The 12780-nt window shown below is 35.6% G+C and overlaps 1 protein-coding gene across 1 annotated transcript in view; it reads left to right on the top strand.

The window, feature by feature from the left end:
* Window positions 1-8402, top strand: part of HSD11B2 (hydroxysteroid 11-beta dehydrogenase 2) — a 69540-nt gene extending 61138 nt beyond the window's left edge. The window contains exon 5 of the mRNA XM_053700560.1: window positions 1770-8402. Coding sequence (XP_053556535.1) covers window positions 1770-2122 — 353 coding nt within the window. The 3' untranslated portion in view covers window positions 2123-8402. The remainder of the gene's footprint in view (window positions 1-1769) is intronic.
* The last annotated feature ends 4378 nt before the right edge of the window (window positions 8403-12780 follow it).

Here is a 12780-nt window from a genome sequence, read left to right as displayed (position 1 = left end):
TCTACCCTAAAATAGAATATAACGTATCTTTACATAGGAACATACGAACATACACCGCAGAAAGAAATGAATTGCAAAGATATTGCATAATTTAACAATTAAGCACCTTGATCATGTATTTGCCATTGATAAATAAAAAGACATGCATAATCTTCTACTATAGCATACATAGTATTCTTTCTGCAAATCAATGTAAGCTGGATGTGAAATCTTACAAAGAGGTGAGAAGGGAAGAAATACTCAGTACATATTAGGATTATAGGAGAGCTGGACTAGCCAACAGTGAGGTATACAGAAATAGCTTGGTCTCACCGCTCCTACAGACCTGGAAGCCCTTGTGACAGCTGAAGTAAAGGATACAGCAGCCCTTACAAATGGGTTAAACACATTGTAATGTGCCAGGGTTGTTTGTAGGTTTTGTGCTGTGTCCTGGACCATGCACAGCAATATATTCCCCATAACTGGAAGTCACAGATTCATGGAAAGTTTATACACCCCCCACTAGACAATCTGAGATTACTAATTTGTAATTCAAATAAATAATTTGGAGAACAGTTGTTGGAAGACATCATGGCATAATACTACTCATTAAAATGTGCTAGCCCCTAAAAATTGCTGCCCTAGACACAGGCAGCATTTTCCTAGGCCAACATAGAAAGCAGAATAAATTAGTTTGTACATTCTTATTATAACCCTCTTCCCTACTAGGTAAATGACTCGTATCTTTATAGATTGATGTATTTTTAAGTCTTTTTAAACATCACATCTCTCCAATCAGGAGAACTTATGGTATATTGCATCATTCATTTGCATCAGACAGTACATGATTTAAAATTTAGCAAACAATGTAGTATTGCAGCGAGTAAGGCCAGCAGAATGCTTGGATGTATTGGTAGAGGTATTTGCAGCAGAAATAATAAGGTTCTTCTTATGCCACTTTACTGATCATTAGTTAGGCCTCATCTTGAGTATTGTGTGCAGTTCTGGAGGCCATATCTTCAGAAGGCTATTAAAAAAAAAAAAACCTTGAATCTGTGGAAAGGAGGGCTACCAAAATGTTAAAAAATAAAACATTCTACGAGAGGCTCAATTATCTTATGTATAGCTTAGAAGAGAGAAGGGAAATAGTTGATATGATAGCAACTTTCAAGTATATTATAGAGCTTAGTAAAGCTGAGACTGAGCATTTTACATAAAAATTCAAGAACATGGGGGTTATGATCTCAAGCTGAAGAGAAGTAGATTCAGGAGTAATTGGAGGAAGCACTTCTTTACAGAAAGGGTGATTGATTCATGGAATAAACTTCCCCAAGAGGTGGTAATGACAAACACTACAGGGGGCTTTAAGAATGCCTGGGATAAGGCTATTCTCTGAACAAGATACGTTTATAATTTTAGGAAATATCGGACAGACCTGCTGGGCCTATGGCTCTTATCTGCCATCAAAATCTGTTTCTATGTAAATTAATGTGCATGAAAACTGGTGCATTTAAATTTAACTGAAAAAAAACTTTCATGTGTGCTGCCTTTGCCACCCACCTTTTTAACCCCACCACCAACTCTCTGCAGCTCTGTTTTAATTGTCAATACTATTGAGTGACTTTCAGAGTTTGTAATACCCTTATTGATAACACACACCTGCCTGAAGTATACTACTAGTTGTAAAATAAATAACAATAATAATTACATATACTTTTTAGTCTACTTTATGTTTTATGTCCTAAATATTGTTCTGGTCTCATAGTAACACTTTTTATACTGACTTTTAGGTGCCCATGATAACAGGGCTCATTGGGAGAGCCAGCACAAAAAGCTCCTGGCCAACCTACCCAGCGAGGTTCTACAGGCTTATGGAGAGGAATACATCTCAGAAACCCAAGACCTGTTCAAGAAACATGGAGATACAGCCTGCTCGGACTTCAGCCCTGTAATAGACAGCATTACAGATGCTGTTCTATCAGAGAATCCAAGTGTGAAATATTTTGCTGGAAAGCGTGTATGGCTTCTGTACTTCATAGGAAACTATTTGCCACAGAGCATAAGTGATAACTTTTACAAAAGCATATTCTTGAGAAATGGGATCAAGCCAAGAGCGCTTCAGAAACAGGATAAAGTGGAGTAGGATCATTTCGTATAATCCTCCCAATTACTTTTACTATGGCGTGGAGAAGAATCAATGTGACTTTGAATAAATACCTCTTTGACCTATGTGTCTTGATCAAGAAAGAGGGAAGCCATTTAATCTTCTGTCAGCCTATCCAGTTTCAAATTTCCAATAAAACATTTTGAACAAGCATCAAGATAACAATGTCAGCTCAGCAAAATGTATGAATTCCCTTTTTTCCACATTCTATTCTTCAAAAATACCTATCTTGTATCTTCTTGAAACATATGCAGACTGTGTTTAACCAGCTTGCTCCATTAACATGAAATATGGTTCTTGTGGACTATGCAAAGTCTTATTCATCAGTGGTTATGGGGAAAAATTCATAAAATACCATAAGAGTAATACTATTGATGATCTTTTGCACTGCATATTTTTCAGTTGGGAAAAATATATATTTATTTGTCATTTCTTTTCAATATGTCAATCAGAATCCTGGAACATTACCTGAATAGCTATTGGTCACGGTGGCACTAATACATCTGTGGCAAATACATTTTCAGAAATTTGTAGAGGTCTCTTTTTTTTTTTTTTTTGCCTTTTCACATTTAACATGGGTACTCTTAAAGAATTGAAAGCATTTGCTATAGTGTGTAAGCCACACAAACTCTTAAACCTAAACATTTTATTTCATTATTTAGGTAGAACATACAATTTTAAACAACTTTCCAGTTTACATCTATTATCAAATTTGCTTCATTCTCTTGGTATCATTTGTTGAGGGAGCAGCAATGCACTACTGGTTTCTTCTAACTGAAAAAATGGGTAAGCCAATAACAATCAGTATAGATATGCAGCCACAAATCAGCTGCTAGAACCTAGGTTATTTTCTGCTCCTGAGCTTTCCTAGATAAACCTTTCAGCAAAGGATAAAAAGAGAAGGAAGCAAATTAAATACTAGAAGTAAATCGTAAAGTTGTTTTAAATTGTATGCTCTGTCTAAATCATGAATGTCTAATTATGACTTTACTGTCCCTTTAACTCTATTTTAAATAAAAATTAGTAATACACATTTTATGTTTATTTCTAACCGAAAACTGTTCTTTAATGGAAAACCATGTTTGAAGTCAATTTTTATAGTATAATTTATGCCAGGGATTGAAAAATCCAGAGAACCACATATATATTTATATGCAAATTCTTTCCATAGCCCATTTAAAAAAAAGTGACTAGTCCCATGATATTCTGGATGACTCGGTTTTACATAAATTTGTCAACCCCTTTCTTTGTTTTAACGCAATAGTTCTAATTTTAAATTTACCAATTTCTTCACCTAATTTTTATATAGATTTAAGTAAGTTATAATTGTGTGTATGTGCCTCTGAAAATGAAGACCTGTGTACTAAAGGTGGATTTCTTGATTTGCCTTAAAGGGACAGAAACGTCAAAGTTATACTTTCATATGTTAGAGCATGCAATTTTAAGAAATTTTCCACACATGCTCACTCCTGATAACCTATGGGCCTACCTAGTTTACACTTCAAAAATAGATTCCAAGAGAACAAACCAAATTTGATAATATAAGTGAATTGTAAAGTTTCTTAAAATTGCATAATCTGTCTGAATCATGAAAGTTTAATGCTGACATTACGGTTTGTTGGCTGCCAAAGACAGATCTTAAATTCATTTTGGGGATCTGTATTTATTTTTATTTTTTTTATAAAGCTTAATAGTTTTATTTATTTTCTCTCAAGCACAGCAGATTATTCTTTATCTTAAATCTTGGCTGCCAAAGAATTGCCACACAGAGGTTGGTGTGAGATGTTCCTACCATAAGGCGAAACCAGTGCTTTTTGGGTTTGACCTTTTTATTTTCTGGGTCTGCACTTTTTTAGTACTGAGGAGTATTGCAGGTATATTCAAAACGGTCACTTATTAAAAGTGAGTATATAATCAACAGTATTCTCTTTTCAGCCCATTGACATACGTTTCTCATATTATTTTTTTCTTCACTTTCCTTCAGTCTGTGCACTTTTTATCATGTTTTTAACCCTTAAAGCCATTCTCTTGTTTCTCTGGCACACACTTATAGATAAAAGGACAAATATTGATTGGAAAAGCTGTGTAGTGGAATAACTGTAAAAAGTATGTTTGATTGTGGTGTTGCACAATGGGACGCAGGAGATTAAGTGACAGGATTAGTGTCTTCTAGGGGGAAAATGCATCAGGAAACACCTGGCACATGAGACCTTAAAATAGGAAAATTATATGCAATACATTTATAAAGGATATCGTCACCTTGCTTGCTTACTATTTTATAGAATATTTATAAACCACTTTGAAGTAGGAAATCAATACTGCATTCCTGATTATACCACTCTGAGAAATAACTCAAAACAGACATTGCAGCTATGTGTGCTTTTGGTAAAATAATAAAAAAACAATGTACAAACCGAGTTGTATGCAAGTTGTTAAAATTTTACTCTTCGCATTAAACTGCGCAAAATCCTATAGCCTTTAATAGAAAACTCTGTAGAAAAAGTTGAAAACTTTCCCACTGATCTAATCTACATTGAGTCAGTATTTGTGTTTTTGGTATTTTTATATACATTTTTCACAAGTCAACATTGGATAAGTTGTGTCGTGCCTCTCTGCATTGTGATTCCTATATAGACATTTTTATTTTTTCTATAACGTAACATAATTTGTATTTTAAAATATATTCTTAAATTCCAAAATCAGAACTACTTAAACAACAATTACAATCCATTATAAAAAATAGTGTATAATATGTAAAAATCAGTTGTCTGTGTGATAATTAAAAAAAAAAATCTAAGTCTAAACAAGCTTGTTTCCCTACAAATATATATTTTTTTCATTCAACCAATAAATGATCTCAGGTAATAAAAAAAAAAATCATAAAATGATAAGATATGTGTTCTATATTTTGTAATTTTAAATCTGTTTTAATTGTATGGGGCATATTTTTGAGCGCTCTAAAATATATTTTGCACCTTTGAGTTAACTTCACTTCAAATTGTCTAATCTGAATAAAATGAAACTTTAACTTAAAGAAACAAAATACCCAGTGTGGTCTTGTTGAAAATACAGGATCGTTTTTTTTTTATAGTTTATCTTTTGATTATTTTTTTTTGTCATTTAACACGGGCTTATGTATATTGCGGCAGGTATTTTTAAATATTTAACATTAGGTTTCTCATTCATATATTCTATTAGATCATTTCTTGCATGTAACCAAAACTGTATAAATTATGCACGTGAATTTTCTAATGCTCCTGCAAAAATACTTCAGCAATTGGTTGATGTACATATATCTCTACTAAACTACTACCAAGTGTGTCTTCAACAATAAGAAAAAAAAAACTCAGATCTGAATCTAATTATTTTTCCTATTGACATTACAGAATTTCCTACAATAAACACCAGAAACTCACATAATGAGCTGTTTTTAATGTTGCTGTGTTATTTTTAAATAATTTATGTATATGGAAAAGATTTCTATTTGATTTTTTTTTTAACATTAAAATCATCTAAAATGTGCCGTAACCCAAATTGTTACTTTTTAACAAATTATATAATCAATCAATAGTCAATTTAACGCAAATAACCATCCAAATTTAGATATAGTTTTAGATATACACAGGCCAAAACAGGCTTCTGAAATTAACTGTACACATCTTATACAGAAGAGAGTGGCCTGGGATTTTCTGGGTGTACTGTCTATTTGAATGGGACCAGACCAAAAGTTCTCCTGTTAAAGGGACACTAAACCCAACATTTTTTTTTCATGATTCAGATAGAGAATACAATTTTAAACAGCATTACAATTTACTTCTATTTTCTAATTTTAGATATGCTTTGTTGAAGAAATAGCAATGCATATGGGTGAGCCAATCACACGAGGCATCTATGTGCAGCAACCAATCAACAGCTACTGAGCCTATCTAGATATGCTTTTCAGCAATGTATTTCAAGAGAATGAAGTAAATTAGAAATTTGTTTAAAATCGCATGCTCTTTCTAAATCATGAAAGAAAAAATATGGGTTTCATGTCCCTTTAAATGTGCAAATTGGATGAAAGAGACTCCACCAGTAATACGCATCACCCCACAGAACAAACTGCTAATTTAATGTGTTTCTTATGTGACTCCATTGAATGCAAATACATTCTTGTCCTGTATTTATACTTGGTGTTTTTTTTTTTGCCATTTTAAACTTAAGCAACGACCGCATTAAAAATTATACATGATTTGAAAAAACAAATGTATTAATGATAAAGTTTAATCAGATCAGTGGGACTCTGTCTTAATGCCACAGGTTTTGACCACGTACTATGGTGACCCATTTGTCAATTCTATAGCACATTTCCCTCATTTGCTCTTTCCCATTGTCTCTCTTGTGATCACCTTTTTTTAATGATAGCAAAGATGTTTGAAAAAAATGAGCCATGAGTGACTATTGACTGCAGGCAAATACTGATTTCCTATGTGTATATATGTCAGTTCCTTAGATAAAAATGATCACTTGTGTTTAAATTCAAAATTTGGGGCAGCCATCTTTGATAAAAAAAAGTATTGGCCATAATAATTTACATAAATATGGAAGTGGAATTACATCAAAACTAAATCTATATATTACCTTTTACAGGAAAATCTCTTAATACTACTGGATCAACAAGCATAGTATGGTGATCTCTTAATTTACAGCAGACATCAGTTGCCCCTCAGTTCATGATAGAAAGCCTCTAAACCAATTTGCAAAGCACATATGCACCGTAAATTGAAGTTGCTGTTCTGTACCTCTGCAAATGTGTCTACACAGGTACCAGGAATAGCTATACAATACAAATGTATGAATATCCATAGGTTCCTGGCTAGAATCCAGTTAACTATAACTATTAATGTTTTAGATTCACATTCTCACATTTCAAAAAGAACTGCATACGCCATACATGATCTAGCTAAGGGCATTCTGCCAGTTTTCTAATGGAACATTTTATTACAAAAAGAAACGGGGTTTGGGAGTAGGGGAGAAAGCAACCCTGAAAGAAAACATAGAAGGAATTACTAATAGCCTAAGAAGGTTTAGAAACCCCTTCAAATCCCAAATGACTCATATGATTATGTAATGTCAATAGCAAAAATCACAGCTTCAGCTTTTCCCCCTCAATAACTACATGGGATATCAAATTCTGCTAAAACTAAATGGACATTAATTAAACCATTTTCTTTCACGATTTAGAGCATAGAATGTTAAACAGCTTTCCAATTTACTTCTATAACAAATCTGCTTCATTGTCTTGGTATCTTTTGTTGAAAGAGGAGCAATGCACTACTGAGAGCTGGCTGTACATGAGACATATATGTCCAGTCACCAATCAGAAGCTAGCTCCCAGTGGTGCTTTGCTGCTCCTGAGCCTAACTAAATTTGTTTTTCAACAAAGGATGACAAGAATATGAAACAAATTAGATAATAGAAGTAAATTGGAAAGTTGTTATGCTCTAACAGAATCATGAAATTTTAATTTTGGCTTTAGTGTACCATTAAAATTTAAAATGAATTTGTTGAATAATGAATGTTATATTCAGTTTCATAACATGAATAATTTTACACCTTTTTAATGCTCTGCAGTAAAGTGAAACATCAAGCTTGATTAAAATAACGCCATCATTCAAAAATACTTGTGACAGCAGATTGTTGGTGGCTATATTTACTGAGCTGTATTACAAACAAGGATCTCAATTATAGCATTGTTGCGCTATTAATGTGTTTTTTACTTAGTAGCAGCTACTTCATTAATGTGTCAGTATAAACTTCTCAATTTTTAGCACAAAATTCAGACATCAGAGAAATCACAAAAAGGCACTATAAAATGCCAACTTTTTTCTTCTTCCTATTTATATAGTTTTCTATCTTTTACATCTGTCTTTTTGTTTTAGAGTTTATCATAGCTGGAACTGTGGTAAAAATGAAAATGTGCAAGATATTTTGTGTATTTCTTGTTTCTGTGTGTCATGTTTGTATACACTGGGTTTGTAACTTTTAGGCCATTAACAAACCAAGAGGAGGGTAATGCTAAACAGCCCATACATTTAGGACTCAGGGCATTAAATAATACTGTGATAACTGCAGCTTCTATTTTTGTTAAAGCATGAAGTGAATTATTTGGCTATATGTAAATAATGACATTTTTCTATTCCCAAATAACTTGATGATTGCAGTTTTGATTATAAAATGTATATTCTGTTAAAATAAACATTGTCATTCATTGCATAAATGTGTGTTTTATTTTTTTTTCTCCAATTTTCCATAAAAAAGTGAAATGCGGTCGTAATTGTTGTTATAATATCATTCACTAAGGCCTAGGGGCCGAATTATCATGCTGCAAATGCGAAACAAAAGTTAAGAAACAGCTGCTCCTTAACTCATCTGCAACCTCTGAGGTTGACATTCCCTGCTAGCGGCCGATTGACCGCAAATGTGCAGGGGGCAGCATTGCACAAGTATTTCACACGAAATGCTTGTGTAATGATAAATGCAGACACCGTATGCTCTCAGCATTTATCAATGTCGGGCTACAGCGGATCATGTCCTCCCGACACTTCATAAATCGGCCCCCTAGACTCCATTGCTGTGGTGAAGTGGTGGTAAAAACAAGTATCTCCATTACACTCTATGGAGATGTTTTATGTTACAACCAATTAACACAGTTTACAACAACAATGAAAACTAAGGCTGAATTGAAACCCTTTATGTTAAAGGTTTTGGGGATTATTGTTGAATCATTAGTTTGTACACTGGTTAAAGGGATAGAGTATGCAATTTTTAAACAACTTACAGCTATTATCAAATATGTGTAGTTCTCTTGGTATCTTTTGTTAAAGAATAATCCTAGGTGAGCTCAGGTGTTTAGCCATCAGGCAGCTGTGTTTGCAGCAATGTTTATGTTATAGGTTTATGCTTCAACAAAGGCTAACTAAAACAAAGCAACTTTGCCCTATGTGAATAATGAAAGTTTAATTTGGACTCTATTGTTCCCATTGTTTGTATCTTATTGTTTATTACAAAATTTATTAAAAAAATATTGTACATTAAAATGAAAAAATAAGTTATGATATTATTAATTATTATAATTGGTTATTTGTAGAGCGCCAACAGATTCCACAGCGCTATAAACAAAGGCTGAGTACAACAAAACAATTACAGGGATCAAACGGGTAAAGGGCCCTGCCAAGAGTCGCACTGTTGTAGTCAGCTCTTGAGGTGATCTGCAAACAGCTGGCTAGCTCTTAGGCTTACATGCTAAGGGGGTTCAGGGGATAGCAATGGAGGAGAGGAAATGGTATAAAGAAAGGTTAGTGTAGGTTGTATGCATCCCTGAACAGCAAAGTCTTTAGGGAGCGCTTGAAGCTTTCAAAACTAGGGTAGAGTCTTGTGGAGCGAGGCAGAGAGTTCCTTAAGATGGGAGCCAGTCTGGAGAAGTCCTGTAAACTGGAGTGTGATGAGGTAACAAGAGAGTAGGAGGTCATGAGCAGAGCTAAGGGGACGGGAGAGAGAGTATCTGGAGACAAGGTCTGAGATGTAGGGGGGAGCAGTGCAGTTGAGTGCTTTGTATGTCAGAGTGAGAATTTTGTGTTTAATCCTGGAGGCAAGAGGAAGCCAGTGAAGGGATTGGCAGAGAGGTGCAGCAGATGAAGAGCGACGTGTAAGGAACATGAGCCTGGCAGAGTCATTCATTATGGATTGTAAAGGAGCTAGGCGGCAGCTGGGGAGACCAGAGAGGACAGAGTTGCAGTAATCGAGGCGGGAAAGGATGAGAGAGTGGATTAAAATCTTAGTTGTGTCTTGTGTAAGGAAATGTCTAATTTTAGAGATGTTTATAAGGTGGAAGTGGCAGGCTTTAGCCAAGGACTGAATGTGAGGAGTGAAAGAAAGATCTGAGTCAAATGTGACCCAGAGACATCGGGCATGTGGGGTAGTGGTAATAATGGAGTTGTCGACAGTTATAGAGAGATTGGGGGTGGAGATTTTGGAAGAAGGGAAAATAAGGAGCTCAGTTTTGGAGAGATTTAGCTTGAGGTAGTGAGAGGACATCCAAGAAAAGATGTAAGAAAGACAGTTAGTGACACAGGTTAGCAAGGAAGGAGATAGGTCTGGTGCAGAGAAGTAGATTTGGGTGTCATCGGCATACAAATGATATTGAAAATTGTGGGACTTTATTAGGGAACCTAATGATGACGTGTAGATTAAGAAGAGTAAGGGACCGAGGACAGAGCCTTGCGGTAACCCGACAGAAAGTGGTGATGGGGCAGAGGCCCCAGAGATGGCTACACTAAAGGTATGGTTTGACAGGTAGGAAGAGAACCACAAGAGGGCTGTATCACAGATGCCGAAGGATTGGAGGGTTTGGAGCAAAAGAGGGTGGTCAACAGTATCAAAGGTTGCAGAGAGAAGTGGCCTTTTGATTTTGCTGTAAGTAGGTCGTTGGTAACCTTAACGATTGCTATCTCTGTGGAGTGATGGGGATGAAACCCAGATTGCAGTGGGTAAAGGAGGGAGTTTAATGTAAGGAAATGGGATAGGCGTGCATATACTAGTTTTTCGAGAAGCTTTGAGGCAAGAGGGAGGAGGAAAATAGGGCGGTAGTTGGATGGGGAGGTTGGATCAAAGGAATGTTTTTTTGAGGATAGGTGTGACCAGTGTATGTTTCAGAGATGAGGGAAATATACTGGTGCTGAGGGAGAGGTTGAAAATGTGTGTGAGTATAGGTGTAAGGGTAGAAGAGAGGGAGGGGAGTAGCTGTGAGGGAATAGGGTAAAGGGGACAGGTAATGAGGTGAGAGCGCAGTATAAGTCCTGAAACTTATTCCTCAGTAACAGGGGAGAAAGTGCTAAGTTTATGGCTGTGGGTTGTGGTTGGTTGCAAGCGTTTGAGGGGGTGAGAGAATGGAATTATGTTGAGAGCTGATTTAGTTTCTGATGGAGTCAATTTTGTTATTGAAGTGGCTAGTAAAGTCTTGAGCTGACAGAGAAGTTGTATTAGGATGTGGGGTGGGCGGAGAAGAGTATTGAAAGTGGAGAAGAGACGTTTTGGGTTTGAAGAAAGATTAGAGATAAGAGTAGAGAAGTAATGTTGCTTATAGAGATTAAGGGCAGAATAGTAGGAGTTCAGCTGATTTTCTTCATTACAAATTCATCTTGAACTCCGAGATTTTCTCCAGTGCCGCTCAGCAGTACAGGAACATCTGTGTAGGTACTGTGTTAGAGGAGTATGCCAGGACTGAGGATGAGTGTGTGATTTCCAAGCTATGGTAAGAGGGGCCAGATTGTCAAGGACGGATGTAAGGGTGGAATTATAGTGCAGTAAACCTGTTTTTGTATAATGGCGCAACACATCACCAAATAGGCACAGTATTAAGAAATATTTGCATAGAGTAAAGGTTAAAAATGTATAAATTATCATTTTGGGTGTAATCTCAGTTTATGAGAGTTTGCGATACGCATTGGATGCAGCGGTTTGGGTAACTTTTGACAGAGCACACAATTTAAAAAAAGTTTCTAATTTACTTCTATTATCAAATTTGCTTTGTTGCCATGTTATTATGTGTTAAAAAGATACCTAGGTAGGCATCTGGAGCACTACTTGGCAGGAAATAGTGCTGCCATCTAGTGCTCTTGCAAATGGATAACATTCTTGCAAATCGGCTGCTATATAGTTATCCTGAAATGGGCAGGCTTCTAAGAATACGTTCCTGCTTTTCAACAAAAGATAAGTGAACAAATAAAAATTGATAATAGAAGCCAATTAGAAAGTTGTTTAAAATTGCATGCTCTACCTGAATCATGACCCTTTAAATGGACACTGTAATAACTGTATAACTGGAAATTATATGTAATAACTGTATAACTGGAAATTATATGTAATAACTGTATAACTGGAAAAGCACATTTTGCTATAGTAAGTAAAGCTTAACCCTATTGAATAAACTAGTTTCCAAGAGATAATATCAAGTAACTCGACCCCAAGGCCTGTACAGAAGGATCAAAGGCTACCAATGTAGATAAGACAGGTGAGACCTGCGCTCCTTCCTGAGGATAGAAAATCAAATGTCATAAAGCTTCAAAAGGACACAGGACAGGACAATGGCATCATAAATCTTCAAAGGGACTCAGATAAGGTCACTCCTGAGATGGGTCACAAAGGTCAGGTGGCATTAGGAAAACTCATTTCTTGGACCACAGCGACATCTACAGGCAGTTAACTCAACAGATGAATTGTTATAATCCAGAAGATGAATGGATTTGATTGGCTGGGACAGTCTTCATGGTGTGGCTGTTTGGCTATAAATATGTTTTGAGAAGCAGCTTGAAAGGGAGGAAAAAGGAAGGACAAATACATCCAGGTAACAGAGAGACTTCATCTTCCTTTGCATGCACACATTATAGTGTAGATAGATTAGAAGAATAAAGCCTTGTATGTTAGACGCTTCTCTCACCACTCATGTATAGATCTGTAACTTAATAAATTCATCCTTTTATAAGACTGGTGTTAGTATCATTCTTTAAATAAGGTAAATGGTATATAAAGGAAAAGCCTGACACAGATTTAAGTCACTGACCCAATATTAGGAAAGGGGCTTTTTCACATTGGTGAAG

Source organism: Bombina bombina, chromosome 1, assembly GCF_027579735.1.
Source record: "Bombina bombina isolate aBomBom1 chromosome 1, aBomBom1.pri, whole genome shotgun sequence".
NCBI lineage: Eukaryota > Metazoa > Chordata > Amphibia > Anura > Bombinatoridae > Bombina > Bombina bombina.
The sequence above is the reverse complement of the archived record's forward strand: the minus strand, read 5'-3'. Positions and strand labels throughout refer to the sequence as shown.